General features: G+C 50.8%; 1 protein-coding gene across 1 annotated transcript in view; it reads right to left on the reverse strand.

Annotated features, from left to right (window-relative positions):
* The window catches only part of LOC111944238 (axonemal central pair apparatus protein HYDIN-like), a 56889-nt gene that overhangs the window by 23177 nt on the left and 18511 nt on the right, over positions 1–15201 (reverse strand). The window contains exons 15-27 of the mRNA XM_086847702.1: positions 14317–14426; positions 12961–13096; positions 12348–12512; positions 11320–11472; positions 9250–9488; positions 7841–8099; positions 7072–7215; positions 5610–5750; positions 4814–5130; positions 3075–3240; positions 2467–2565; positions 1552–1761; positions 599–727 (exon numbers count right to left, since the gene is read on the reverse strand). Coding sequence (XP_086703828.1) covers positions 599–727; positions 1552–1761; positions 2467–2565; positions 3075–3240; positions 4814–5130; positions 5610–5750; positions 7072–7215; positions 7841–8099; positions 9250–9488; positions 11320–11472; positions 12348–12512; positions 12961–13096; positions 14317–14426 — 2268 coding nt within the window. The remainder of the gene's footprint in view (positions 1–598; positions 728–1551; positions 1762–2466; positions 2566–3074; positions 3241–4813; positions 5131–5609; positions 5751–7071; positions 7216–7840; positions 8100–9249; positions 9489–11319; positions 11473–12347; positions 12513–12960; positions 13097–14316; positions 14427–15201) is intronic.

Consider the following 15201-nt stretch of genomic DNA (forward strand, 5'->3'; position numbering starts at 1 on the left):
TGCACAGTTGTTAGAGTAAATACTGTGTGTTTTATAATGTTGGCTTTTGTCAAAGAATTTTTGCTAAAGTTTAGAATTTTTTTAAGGCAAATGTTTTGTGGTGATACCAGTGTTGGGGAAGAGTTGCTGTAATATTAACAATTAACCAATGAAGTTAATGGGAACCTGCTGAATGTGTCAAAAAGTACCAAATGACCAGGACTAGGGCAACTGTACATGCTCCAAAAAGGTAGGATGGAGGAAGAACTATGTTAAAATATTTGAATATGTGTAACCATTTGTGAATTTGTATTAGGCTGTTGCAGTACCCAGGGTCTATAATGGATGTGGTTGTGTTGACTGGTGTGCCTCTGGCTATGGCTAAGCACACGAGCCAAGCACCCACCACTGTTCCTTTTGCTTTATTGACTTTCAATAGCACTGGTTTGACTTTCTCTGCCCCCAGAAGAAATTGCTTACAGCCCTCTCTATCTCGTGGCTGAGTTTGGGGTTTTCCCCTCGGACCTTTTTCCCCCTTTTCCCCCTCCCCCTCTTTTGTCCCTTTAACACTCTCCTGGGCCACCTGACAGGGCTGGGGTCAGTCACTCGTGCTACTTACAGTGGTGGGCTTGACCAGAAACACACCAGGCAGGTCTTGGTCTGCAGTGCTGGGTTCTAGCACCCAGTTGAATTTAATCTTGCTGGTGTTTGCCAGGATGACCGTGCTGTGATGAACTTCGTTAAACATCTGCAGAGAAGGCAGAGAGCGGGAAGTTACAGAGCCAGGCCTGCTGCTGGGAATCTCCTTCCTCTCTCCTGGCCTTGAAAGCAGACACATGATGGCAGCAGGGACCAGAGAGGAGATGGGGGCACTTGGGAACCCGGGGAACCCCCAGGCACAGGGCACCTGCACAGGACCAGGGAGCTCTGGCAGCACCCAGAGGTGTGGCAACAACCATGGGAGGGCCAGTAATAAATGAACACATTTCATTGTGGGGACACAGGCCCTCTGAGGGGTCACCAGCAGCCAGGAGAAACAGAGACAGCACGGAGGCACTCCAAAAGAAAAGGCACCTGCATGCAAGTATTGGCAAGCAGCATACAGGCAACAAGGGAGTCACACAGAGCAACACCGACAGGGCCAGCAGCTGGAAATAGCTGTGGGCTTTCAACTGAAACAGAGTGAAGTGGGGATCATTCTGGGACAGTGTCTCCAGCTATAGTGACTGGAAGCCCAAGATCTTCCCCTGATTATTGCATGGATTAAGAAGAGCGTTCGACAAGAGCATCTCCTTGGAGGTCAGGCTTTTGGAGTGGATCAGCAGAGGGACGTCCAGAGCATCCCCCTGCGGTGCCTCAGGAGGCAGTGTTAAGTCCCCTGAACAAGAGGTATTCCCAGCATTTTGGAGAGGGTTGGAGACGGCCATTTTACAGCTTGGATGCCAGATGTGTCCCACAAAGGTTGTACTTCCAAGCCCCAGAGACAACAAAGGGGCTGGGAAGGGAGCCCTGGAGCGAGGTGGGCAGGAAGGCAGCGAGGCGAGGAGCTGTGCCCGGGGACCCGTGGGGTACCTGGGAGCCGCAGTTGATCTCCCGGGCGCTCAGGGAGAAGCTGACACGTGAGGCCTCCCCGGTCAGCTTCACCTCGTAGGTGGGGCCTCCCTCCACGTGGCACAGTGCTGTGACTTGGGCCATGGTGTTGAGGTGGCCAGTGAAGGTGAAGAAGACCTCCTGTCTCTCTCCCGGCTGCAGCACACCCGACAGCGGCAGGATCCTGAAAACCTGCACGGAGAACAGGAGAGACTGAGGTGCTGAGCATGGAAATGGATGCACAAGAGCACCTTGGAGCAAAGTGCAGCTGTAGCCAGAGGGATCTATTCCTCAGACAACACAGCCAGAATCATCCTGATCTCATCCTGTATCCATGCCACTGACCAGTGGAGGCACCATGAGGAAAATCTTCTCCCATACTCACGGATCAGTGCAGTAATACACTACATTGAAGTGAACTGGGATGTCTCCTGGCAGTAGAAATTCTCTCTGACACACAACTTGCCTTTAAAAAGCATTTATGACTGCTTTTAGAAAAGCGGGACACGCAGAGTGAGAGCTCTTGGAGCTCAGGGAAGGACCCCAGCCCAGCTCATCTGACTCCTGAGGCTTTTCCCCTCTCTCTCTCTCTCTGATTTATCTGCTGCTTTTTCAAGGTGCTACAGCAAAAGCTCCTGCAAAACTTTCCTACGGACCACCTGATGATGTCCAGGGGGAGCAATGCCCTCCACAGGTGCTGCACAGCGTCCTTGGGCCTCCCTACAGCATGTCCTGCGTGGCCTCTCCAATAACCAGTTGCTTCAGCAGCACTTTGTGATGGGTCTGGAGGGATGCCAGGCCCCTCTGTGGGCAATGCTGAGGGCCACCAGTGGGGCTGGCAGCTACAGCCCTGCTTGCCACACTGAAAACGTGGAAGTGAGACAGATTCCCTCTTACCTTCTCCACTTTGAGGGGAATCCATGGTACATCCACGGAGTGACTGAATCCTGCCAGCCCCACTGGGATGTAATGCCTTCCATGAATATATGTTGGCAGCTGAAACACAAGCCATTTTCTATGCTGAGAGGAAGAGAGAGACACTTGGCAAAGTCTCATTTTAGAAGACATCTTCAGGGCCACCACTGCAATACCAGTTCTCAGGTGAAAGCAGACACCTGGAAACAGGTGGTCTGGCAGGGTTGGGAAGAGGGTACATGGAGATCAGGACTCATCACAGCTTGCTCTGGGAAGGAAGCTGGAGGTCTTAGCATCATGATGCAGATGAAAGCCTCATCTTACATTGTGAAGAGAACAAGGCCAAAAAATCCCACACTCAACACAGATCTGTGTTGAGCTTAGATCTGTAGGATCTGAGCAGGCTTCTCCAAGGAAAACTCTCCTGCTCCTCCCTCCCACACAGCCCATGTCCATCCACAGGCCCCGCTGCCCAGCCCACTCTCAAGGCACAAACCAGCAGGGCAGCAAAAAGGGAGGTCAGCATGAGCATGACTTGGTGGTGGCAAGCTGGGGAGACAACACAGCACTGGGTGTACAAGAAAATCTACCTCTGCTTTTGAAGATTGGCCAAGATCCTGTGGTTCTTGCAGGTCTGTGTCTGGCTCCTCCACATTTTTAATACTGCAGTGGCTCCATTGAGATGCTGAGCAATTCAAACAGGTACTCTTCAGCTTTGGTGGTGAGGGTCTGAATTTAGGTGGGCAAAGTTCATACCTGGAAAAGAACATAACTGTGAGCAGGGACCTGCAGTGGGAGGGAGGGACACCTGCATGAGGAGCTCCTGGTCAGGATGCAGCCCCTGGCTGGGTGCTGGTGCACTGAACTCAGGAATGGTTTGATCCAGCCCTTCCCAATCCAGGCTGGAGCAGGTCTGTTCTAAACCAGCCCAGGGATGACACTGAGGTAGCAGTGGTGCAGGCAGCTGCAACTGCTTGCATTGAGGAACTACAGAGGACAGGGATTAACACCTTGTGAGGATGCAAAAAGCACAGGGGGACAGGAAAAGACAGGGAAGGAGGAGAGCAAAAAGTGAGATTTGAGACACCAAGGGCACACCCAGGCAGTGATGAGCCAGCACAGCCCTGCCAATGCCCAATGCCAGAAACTCTGCAGCTCTCCCAGGTATTTATCAGGAATGTTTCCCTGACAGTGCAGGCAGGGGTGGTTGGCATTTCCCAACACTCCCAGCTGGCTCAGGTCACATTCCCCACTTTAGATTGAAGCAGGTGCTCAGGGTAACTCTGCTTGTGTTTCTAATGCCACGTGAGGACACAGTTGGGCTGTGCCTGCCTGTCACCCTGCTGAGCTGCAAGAGCACCCCTACAGTCAAACACGGCCTGAATGCTCCATTCCCAGACAGGCATTCAGTGCCAATAATGACCTGCTCCCCAAAGAATAACTGTCTTTAGCTTTGTGGCTTCTTATCTAAGGCTGGGTTTCATTTCTGGATGAGAGGATCTCTCATCATAACCCCCAAGAGATCCCATATCATCTATTCCACTGCCTTTAGTTTGAATCAATGGTTTGAGGCAACTTCCCAGGACCATGGTGCCCAGACAATGGCATTTTTCACTCTAAAATAGAAACTCTCTGGGAGGCAGGGACAGGAGATGGTGTGATGAACAAGTCCTGCTGTCCAGCACTACAGAACCCATAAGGGACGTGTTGCAGTGGGGAAAAGTCAGAATGAGTAACAAGTGTCACCAAAAAAGGGAGTGAAGAATCCAAGGTGTCCACCAAGAGTTGAGCCTTGGGAAAGAAATCACCCTGGCACTAAAGGAGTTGTTTCAGAAAAGAAGGAAAGGTAACGAGATGTTCTGCATCAGCCCAGGTGCTGAGTAGCTCTTTCTCTGCTGTTGGGACTTTCTGGGCATCCTCCAGCACAAGGCAAGGGAGGAAGGCAAGGAGCAGAGAGCAGCTCCTGCACAGAGGACCCATCCCAAAGCAGAGGGGCCAAAAGGGCACCCCCAAAAGGGCCTCCAGCAGCACTGTGGGAGCTGGGATTAGGAGCCCTTCATCAAGGTGGACATCGCCTCAGGCCACAGAGCTCTGAGAAAGCAGCTTTGGCCCCAGCTTTCCATCCCAAGGGAAACCACTGTGGGGGCTACACAGCACCAAATTGGTGGAAAACCTATTCCCTGAGCATGCAGCCTGAGCACAGCTGGTCAGTGTTATTTGCACAAGGAGAAGTCAGAGCAGTCTGTCAGATCCTAGACAAACAGCTCTGTTCTTTGCAAAGCACAAACAGGACAGCAGGAAGAAGAGGAGAGGGCAAAGGTGCACATACCTGAACTTGTGCACCTGGCTGTATGCCTGCAATGCCCAGTGGTACTCCACAGGAAGGGGGCTGCAGTTGCTCATCCTCAGAGAGCGCACTGCTTCCGTGCCAGCCACGATGCAGCCAAACTCCAGGCTGCTGGGCTGGATTCGGAGATTTGGGAAGTGGACTTCTCCCCAAAGCTCGATATACTCCACATAAGGATGGTCCCTAACCATGTCTATCTTCAGAATCTTCTGTTCTTTCCAGCTGTGAAGCTCCAGTTTGTAAGCTGGGTCAAATGCGATGTAGACATGGCAGGTCTCCTCTACACCCACTCTCACAGGCTGCAAGGAGATGGACAGTAATTAATGACATGCCAAGGTCTGACAGCATGAAACAGTAAATGCTCCAAGTGTGGCCCCAGCATGGGCTTCTCAGTTCATCATTCACTTCTTTATAGCAAGGGTGTGACTGCAGGCACCACAGTCCAGTCCAGGATTCCCTCAGGCTCACGTTTCTGTGCTCAGCAGCAATACAAGGGGATGGCTGCTGGAGAGCTGGGATGCTTTCCAGGAGACACCTTTACTGCATTGGCTTGCCCAGACCAAATTGCCTGCTCCCTCCTCCTTGTGCCTTAAAGCCAGGATGGAACTTCTCAATTCAGGTAATCTTTTGATTCCTTCAGCAGCTCTGCTGATGCAGCTCAGGCCAGCCCACTGCTGATGCTACACAATAAACTTGTTGACTCAAGGACCTCCCAAGAGAAAGGCACCAGCACATCCCTCCTCTTCCAGCCCCACTGGAGGAGTCCAGGGCTGCTCACCTGGCCATCTGGGAGGGGCTGCTGGTCCTCATCACACACCAGGAACGGCTGCTCCACGTCCAGCACGAGGTCGAGCGGCAGGGAGCAGGTGTTTGTTAAAGCCAAAGGCTGGTACTGCAGAGTTAGGACATCACTGGGTTTCTATGGAAACAAGGAAAAACAGCCTCAAGTAGCCAGAGACCTCCTCCTGCTTCTGTTGCATCTCACATTTTTCAGCCCCAGAAGTGCACACATTCTATTGATCCTTTCTATTTGTTTCTACTTTCCCAGGAGATGTTTCTTTATAGCAGATGCTTGTCATGTTTAGAAACCACAGCATCCTCTGGGGACAGGGCACCACTCCCATGTACAGATGAGGGAATAGGAGAGGAGGTGGCTGCTTGAACAAGACCTAAAGCAGAAAGTGAATCCAGACCATTTGTGTCCAGTTTTGTCTCTCTATTGGGCAGAACAGCACTGGATGATCTTCACTCACATGCTGTCATTTCTTACAACCTTATTGGCTCTAGCAGCCTCAAAAAAGCAGTTAGTCTGCAACAAGTGTCCTGCAGCCCCTGCTACAGGGACAAGGTGTGTGTGGTCTCTAAGCTGTGATCAGCCTAGGCTCTTCCTTCCTGTCTGTGCATTGTGCTGGGCTTCCTGCATGGTTTATAGAAACCAGAGAGTTTGGGAAACTGCTTCTGGATGTACTGATATCAAACAGGTGCTGTGCCATAGTATGCAATCAATCAGTTGGTGTGTGTGGCATTGAGCAGAACCCAGGCAGAATCAGGGAGAGCTGAAAGGCTTCTAATTACATCTGAACTGCCTGTTCCAGGGATTCTGTACTTCAGTGGAAGCCTGGGAGCCAAAGGAGAGGCCTGACACTACAGAAACCAAATCATGAAACATATTCTCTTTTTCAGACAACTTGCAGGAGAGGGAAAGATGATGCTGGAGCTGGGATCCAGAGACTAAAGGGCACCTGCTCTGCCTCAGTGTTATCATCACTGCAGGATGTCTGGGGGTCTTTTGAAGCAGATGAAGCCTAGGGAAATGCACAGAGCTATACCTTATAGCTATACCCTAAAGCATCCATGCCAACAGCAGAGAAGGCAAAGAGACACAGGAGATGATGGGTTTTTCCTCGTTAGCCTGAGGAATTCACAGAAATTTCCATTCTTCCCCCCAGCTTGCCTACAGCTTCAGTGTACAGACATCAACGTGCCTTGAAGGATCCTTAAAATCCTCCCTTTACAGTGTGCAGAGAAACTGGCATTTCTCTGCAAGTGGCCATGATCCCCACAGCAGTGCAGCTGTAACTGCAGTTTTGCTTTGGGGCAGTTAAATACCAGTCTCATCTCTAAAAGCATCTTCACTCACTTGACCAAGTGCCTCAGGCAGAGCAAAGAGGGGCTTTAACACAAGGACACACCCCCCTCAGCCATGCTGCTAAATGCCAGGATGCAATCCAGAGACTTACCTTCTCCACCCGGAAAGAGAGTTTTCTGGCTGATACTTCTATAGAGGGATCTATGAACTTGCAGCTAATGATGGTTTCTATGATCTTCTTTGTCACCAAGCTTGTGCCAACGACAGCTTCACACCTCATGTAATCCCTCACGTCCTGAATGCAAGAGTCACTTGTCACCAGTGGAGGGTGGCAGGGCACCAGCAAATGCCCTGCACTGGCTCAGCACCCAGCACAGCCCCTATTCCTGCCACACAGTTACAGTGGGCACTGCCTCCTTTTCTTGCCGTGATGCAGCTGATTTATTCTGCACTCAGTTGTCTGTAACACTGCACCCCAATGCCCACAAAAGGCACTTGTGAGAACTCCCCTCCCTTCACATGGCTTTTGTTTTATCTGTGCTTACCCCAGATAAACCACTTGGCACTTGTTGAATTCCCTTTCTTTTTGTGCTCCTAGTCTAAGTGTAACTTATTTGTCTGCCCTTCTTCGCTGACTCAGCGTGCAACACCGTTTGCCCCAAAAGAGCATTATTTCCTTCCAGCCCTGCTTTGGGATCAGCACTGGGTTTTGGTAGCTGTGGAATCCCAATAAAGCCTTGGCTGCTCTGATGGTGGCCAGCAAGGAAAGCAACTGGTGCTGCCACAGAAACGTGCGGCCTTAAAGCAGTTTCTTGAAGGGCCTTGCTCATTTCCCCAGGCAAATGTCAAGGCACTGTGGAACAAGGCCAGGGGAGGGGATGTGAGGGCTCCCCAGGCTCAGCCCTTGGTGGGGACCTCACCTGTGGCATGTGGGAGAAGCCTCGCAGCACCATGGCCACAGACTGGCCTGGCTGCAGGTGCCATGAGCCTGGCTCCAGCCCGAACACGGCGCTCGTACGACTGCGGCTCTCGAAATCATCTTCGGCCTCGGGGCTGCTGAGGGCTGAGACGCTCTGGCCCTTCCTCTTGGCTGGCCTGTAGCATTCCACGCTCCAGAAGAGCCGATGGAAATGGTGGCCCCTGTTTGTTACTTGGAACTGGTGAGTACTGGGAAGGTGGCTACAAGAGAAGCCAGGATGGAAAATGGTGTGGGAGCAGCTGTTTCCCTGCTCATCAGATTGCTCCTGATGAGCCATCTGAGGTGTTCATAACTTGGGGACTGTCTTCATTTCCAGCTCTTAATGTGGGCCAGAAACTGTCTGACAAGCTGCCCTTCTGGTGTCATTATTGCAAAGAGAAATCTGCTTTTAATGCTAATGTAGCATTTTCAAGGTGAGACTAACAGGACCTGGTGTTTTCCTCCAAAATGTTTGTTCTGGGCTGATTCGTACTGTTACTGTATTTTGCATTGCTCTGTGCCCCACACTGTCCGTGAATCTTTGAGATGCTGCCCTTGAGGACCTTGTGTGTGGGGTATGATTGCAGGCATTTCTAAAAGCCAGCTCAGAGGCAGCTTCTGCACGATCCCAGCAAGCTGGTAAAAATCGTCTGCCTGCTCCAGGAGAGGAAACCAGGGCAGCAGGGCCCCTCTCCTTGGTAGCAGCTTTGGTTTTGCACTGAGAGCCATTTGTAGAACTTCATTTTGCAGTTAGAAACTGTTTTGAAGTGAACTTTGCAAACTCTGCTGGCAGCAAAAAAGCCATCGAGGCCCTGGGCACAGCAGGGCAGCAGCAGGGCCCAGGAACAGCAGGAGGAAGCGGCAGTGGCACTGCGGGCCCCACACAAAGCAGCAGTTTCCATCTGGCCCTGGAACTGCTCTGGGGGCTCCTGCCTTCCTGGGGGGGTTGGTGCCCTCCTGTCTCTCTGTTCCCAGGCCCTGCTTGCCTGGGAAGTGCCATTTCAGAAGGGAAGGCTGTGAGGCCATCTGCCCTTGGTCCCTCAGCCCCACGGAGGGACCGCCTCACCCGGGCGCCCTTTTGGGAACCTTTTGTTCTGGGGCAGCTGTGACACCACTGCTTGATCAAGTGAGGACATAAATGTATTACAACTAAAGACAATTCAGTGGCCATTTAGCAACTGGTTTCCCTTCCAGTGGCTTTTGAGGGTATCTAACAACTCTCAACTGGCCACCACACGTTTCTGAAGGAATCTCTGCCTTCAGGGAAGGACTCAGGGATTGGAACACTGAAGAAGATCTTGCCTGAAGGACTACAGCAAAACTGCTCCTTGTTGAGCCAGGAGGAGAGGTGGGAGTGGGGAGATCTCCTACCTGAATTGGTATCCCAAGTTGAGCTCTGGGGCCAGTGGTTTGTCTGTGACAATTGTGGTGCCAGTGCCCATAGCCCTCAGTAAGAAGCTGAAGCAAAAGCTGTTCTCGATGAAGAGCTGGATGGAGTCAGCAAAATGCCCAGTGTCATCCAGGATGGCTGTGACAGTCACAGGAACCTCACCCCTAGCGGGGATCACTCCTTCTTGGGTTTCAAGAACAAAGCACTGGGGTTTATCAGCCTGTAAGACAAGCAGAAGATGCATTTAGGATGGAAACCATGCACCGTGATCTCTTGTGGGATATAAGAAAAGGACAGACTGAAGAGGGGAGGATAAAAATCATAAAGGCTTCATTTCCCTAAATTTGAGCTGCAGTCTCAGGCAACAGCAGAGCTCATACAACCTGTATTTTCCTCTCCTTTAACAGACTCACCTAATGACCCCAGCTCTGCCCAACCCAAGGGATGTTTATCCTCAGGAGAGTGTTCCTTCCCCACTCTTGCTCTGGAGTGTGTGCCAAGGAAAGCTGCTTTCTCTCTCTCCTGCCTTCTCACAAAGGCTCAAGGCCAGAGGAAGCCAGGACTGCTCAAATCCCACTCCAGAAACCACACAGCTGGAGGACACTGCTGAGATCCTGAAGAATATCACTGCAATACCAGTTGCAACCCCAACACCAAACTATTCTTGCTCAAGGGGCCATCAGTGCTTCTCAAGATCCCCTGAAGGACTGAAGCCCTCACTTCCCACTGACCATCAGCTGTAGAGAGGTGCCCCAGTGCCCTCTGCTTTGGAAAAGCCACCTCAAAATGGTTACAGCAGAGCAGAAAAGCAAGAAGCAGAAAGGAAACTGGATGATGTGTGCTCTGTGCACATGGCCCACTCTTCCCAAGAACTCTTGTCATCTGCTTTCTCATGGACTCCATGGATTGGGCAAGAGAGCTGGAAGCTGCTCAGAGCAGGGAGGAAAGGTCTGGCACCAGCACAGCTGTACAGACACAGCTCTGCAGGCCCAGCCCTGCTAGGAGCACGTGAAACCCATCATTTCCATGCCAGGCCCACCCAGCCAAGATGCACTGCTCCCTGCAAAGGCTGAAAGCAGAATTTCATTGTGGAGTTAGAGAAAGCTGTCCTGGAAAAAACCCTCACTTGAAGGTGGCATTTATCCCCCAAAGAGCTGGAAAAGCAGCAAGTTCAACTTCACAGCCCTCCTCCTTGGCCCAGGAGGCTGTGGCTGGACTCTCCCACATGGCCTGATGCTTTAGCCACAAACACAAACAAGGCCATAGGATCAGGTTTGAAGCAGCTCCACAAGTTCAACACATCCAGCATGAAGAAAAACAAACCTCAAGCCCCTCCCAGATCTCCCCCTCCAGCAGACAACCCAGCCAGCCCCAGCCCCAGCCTACAAGCCCTTCCTGGCTGTGCCAGCCCTGCTCTCCCTGCCAGGGGAGCAGCCCCAGCTCCTTCTGCCCTGTGCAACCTCCACATATGAAAACAGCCTTTCTCTGCAGCTGCTCCCCAAAGATGCTCTTCAACAGCACAAAGATCACAGGCTGGGGGGGTGCACAACCCCCACACATCTTCGTGTGCACAGCCCAACTGGCTTGAGCCACAGGAGCTGTGACAATTGCAGTCTGAGGACAGAGCTCACACCCTGCTCTCCACTACAAACAGCACTTGGGCACAAAGCAAATGCAGCTGGGACAGGGAAACCATAGGGAAATCCAGGCTCTCTGGGGAGCAAAGGAACACAGGTTTCTCTGATCTCAGAGCTCCAAAAATGTCACACGCACATCTGAAGACCTTCCAGAAAGTGAAGGGAGGACCTGTCACCACAATCCAGACTTGTTTCTGCTCCAACATCTCTGCACCTGATTTCACCGAGGGCCCCAGCTAAAACCACTCCAGAGCCAGGATCCTCTTGCCTCGCTCCGATGGAATATTGGAGTATCCTGCCACCTCTCACACCAGATGGGCCAGATGGAAATCTTGCATATCAAAACCAGTCATAAAAAGTCCTGGCTGCTACTGACCAGTCAATTCCCTGGAAAACAGCCCCACAGGTACTTACAATCTTGATCCTGAAGTCTACAGGGACGAGACCTGTGTTGAAGAGGGTAAGAGTTTGTGAGCTCGGCTGTAGCACTGGGATCATGCCAAAGTCTATCTTCTTTGGAGTTCCATAGATTTCTGCCAGCTCTCCAGAGCTCAGGAATTCTGCTCTCTGTTCCAGGAAGAAGCAGGAAAGAAAGATTTTTATAAAAGCCAAAACAAACCACAACAGGGAAACCTAAAAAAGCTTAAACAGCTCAACTCTACTCAAGTTATTTATTATTTATTATTTAACCACTCTCCAGCTGAAATGCTGGGCTTTTGGGAAAAAAAAAATAAAGTGACATATTCACCTCCAAATTCAAAAGGATCAAGGTAAGAGAAACTTTCAAAATACAAATGATTGGCCCAAGGTAAAAGCTTTGCAAGAAATGTCTAGTTAAGACCAGGCTGACAGGTAAACAATTGGTTATTCTGGTGAGGAGAAACCCTCCTGCTTAAGGTAAGCAGCCTGATAGTTGAAAGCAACTGTTGTGTCAAACTTCAGGCTCCCTGGCACAGCCTGCACTGCCTGTCCTTCCTGCTGACTGATTTACATGAAGTGTCACAATGGCCCAGGGTCAGATACTTGGTGCCATCCAGGGAATTTGCCATCATCACTTCCATGTGTTTTAATGTAAGTTTAAATCCTTGCAACTACTCTTCAAATGCCAGCTTTCCTTTCTTTTACACAAAGCTCAACCTTCCCAGAAGTCTTCTGACATCCTCTTTTGTGCTTAAAGAGATGACATTTGAAAACAGGTATTTCCAAAGTTACTAGCATTTTAAAGATTAATTAACTAAAATTATCCTCAATTCCAGCTTAGGAACTACATTCAGTGTCAGACACTGAGATTACCACCTATAAGGCGTAAGCTCTTCATGCCACCAGTCCCTTCTGTCCTTCTCCACAGCAGCCTGTGCCTGTTTTTCCCAGAAGAATCCCTGCACACTCTGCACCCTGCCAGGAGGAGCTGCACAAAGGCACACATCTCCCCTTGCACTCACCAGTGGGTTTCTTTCATCCCCAAACACGCCGATCAGAACATTGGTGCGATGATCGCCCAATGTTTGCACTTGGATTGTAACCGGAATCTCTGCAGTGCTGCGAGGCTGGACAATGCCACAGGGTTTGGGGCTGGAGTACAACACAGGAGAGTCCTCCTTGCGTTTCTAGAAGGGACACAATCAAATGCAGCTTCAGAGGGACCTCCAAATTCAGCTTGAAACTCCTTAACATCCACCGCCACAGCAACTCACACACGTTTTTCAAAATCCCCAGGACAAAGGTAAAAGGCCCAAAGAAGATGCAAGAATTGCAGGCTTAGCATTCTCAGGGGGTCCTGCAAGGAGGCTGCCAGCACAGCTGTTGGTGTCTGTGGCTGCAGCAGCTTTTCACAACCCTCTAAGATCTCCCACCAGAGAACACCCTGAAGACTAGAACATAAACTGTTTCCTCAGGAGGTTAAACTGCCTCCTAAAGTTTACATTCAGGTAGGATCCTGCTCTCAGCAGATTTTTAAGGCTGAACAGAAAACAGCAAGGTCTTATCCAAACCCTTTTTTCCCCTAATAATCTCCTCAGCAATATTTGAGAGGAGGAGGTGGATGCAATGGCAAACCTGGGGAATGAGCCCGTAGCAGCCAGGAAGGTGAGTTTTATTGGTGATGATGAACTTCTTCTCGTATGGCTCCTTCAGGTGGCACTTATTGCAGTGCATGATTTGGGGGTACACTTGCAGCTCAGGAACCAGACATCTGGGCAAAGAGATGACCCCAAGGGAATCAGAGATACTGAGAGAACAGAGAACATTTACCCCCAAAGATAACCCATTTGTCACTGTCAAACAGACATTTAACAGCCCTGCAGTGAGAAATTGCCTTCAAAGCCTTCCCACTCCAACACGGCTTGTCAAGGAGGGGCAAACCCTGAGAGGCAGCAGCCAGAGGCTGCCAAGTGCCCCAGGCAGAGCACTTACTTTGTCCCACAGCTGCCTCAGCCTCTCCTTTAGCCCAGAAGGCTTGCAAGGACTCCTGTAACAGTCCCGGTGATCCATGAGCTCTGGGGGAGCATTCCCAACACGGATCAGTGCTCACTAAGGCTCAAGGAACACACGACTCCGGTGTCTCAGTAAAAATGACTCCCTTCTCTCCCACGGGGCTGTTGCCCTGCCTGAAAACTCAGCTGTTTGCCCCAGCTTTGGAGGGCATGGGACACCACCTGCCCTACAGAGTGGGTGATCACCCCCTCCCAGTTCCTACAGCTCCCTCGGTCCTTCACTCCACAGCTCCATGCACTGACTGTCCCCATTTGCACTTGCTTGACAAAACTGCAGCCCAGGCACTGACTGCATGGCTCTGCCTGCGAGAGGGAGCAGCACCAGGGAACTGCATCCCTCTCGTCATTAAACTGGCAGGATGGAATTCTGCTGCAGCAAGAGCAACTTTTGGTTTAAGTCTGAAAACATTCAAGCTCAAAATGGGAAGCAGAGGAAAGGAGAAAAACTAGAGCTGACTTGCCACATCAAGGGCTCTTTTCCCCTCGTAAGATCTTGCCCTCACCACTCTGGCTGTGAGCCACTTCCCCACTGTCACGTGCCCTCATGAACAGAACGAGACCCTGACTCTCAGCAGGCTGCTTGGTGTGTCCCAAACCAAAGCAGGGGGGTCTCAACCCAGCACAGCTCCATCTCTTGCAGGAAGAAGGAGAGCAGGTCCTCGGGAAATTTGTTCCAGCTCAAGCACCAAAAACCAGGCCAATAAATGATTTCATTCCTGGTCCCTCTAGAAAAAGGCCCAGGACTGTGCTGGGCTGTGAGCAGGGCTGCTTTTCACCACAGGCTGCTTTCCAAGCACTGCTGTTCTCGTGTCCAGCTGGTCACAACATGAGAACATTAAACAACACTTCCCTTGGGAGCTGCAGCCAGCAAACCCTGTGCCAGGCAGTGTGCTGGGAGAGGCCAGGGAAGTGCTGGTACCTGGCTGTGATGATCACTGATGCCACTTCCTTGCCAACACCCTCCAGGCCCACCAGGTCCACCAGCATTTTCCGGTAGTATTCCATCACCGTGTTGGAGCACAGGGTCACCTGGTGGAAGAGAAGAGCAGTAAATTCTTCCTTATAAAAGCTCATTACCCACACGTGGTATTCTCCAGTTCTTGTTTCATGGGAAGGAAAGGGAGGATTTTGCCTTAATTACTCTGCTGATCCATGTGTAGAGCACAGTCTCTGAGAGTTAACAAAAGCCTTCTGGCAATACCAGATTTGTTAAACACACCTTGCTATCATGGCATAGGTCAGCTAAATTCAAACATTAGGCTAAAGCTCTACACACCACTGTACCCAAATTAAGGGGCCAATTTTTCATCTGACTACAATGACACAAATGCAGATGAAATCTGCTGACTTGGACAGAATGAGTTCAGCTTTACAGCAGGAAGCTGAGGGCAAATGTGGCCCAGCAGGTGCTGGGCAGTTCATGGCTGCAGAGCTTTTTGTCTCCACTGGAGATCCCTGCAATGAACACAAATCATTCTGCTCCCCAGGAGAGGAGACATGAGACCAAGAAGAAAAGCAAACTGCTTTCTACAATGACACCTCTCATTCTGTCCTCATCCTTCCTCTGCCCACTTGCAATCAAAGAAACTGCTCTCAAAAACACAAGAATGGCTCCAGTACTTTACCATACGGTTTGTGATCTCAGCGTATGATTTTGGGAACAAAACAGTGCTGCTTCAGTTACATCCTGAGTAACCCAGCTAACAGAGGCCTCAGGCCAGTGCAGATCTCTCACTCACATGATCCTCAAAGCTGGCATCAGAGCTAAAGCCCTCGCACACTCCAGTGAAGCTTTAGCCCTGGG

The sequence above is a fragment of the Cyanistes caeruleus genome, chromosome 12 (genome assembly GCF_971803275.1).
Source record: "Cyanistes caeruleus chromosome 12, bCyaCae1.hap1.1, whole genome shotgun sequence".
NCBI lineage: Eukaryota > Metazoa > Chordata > Aves > Passeriformes > Paridae > Cyanistes > Cyanistes caeruleus.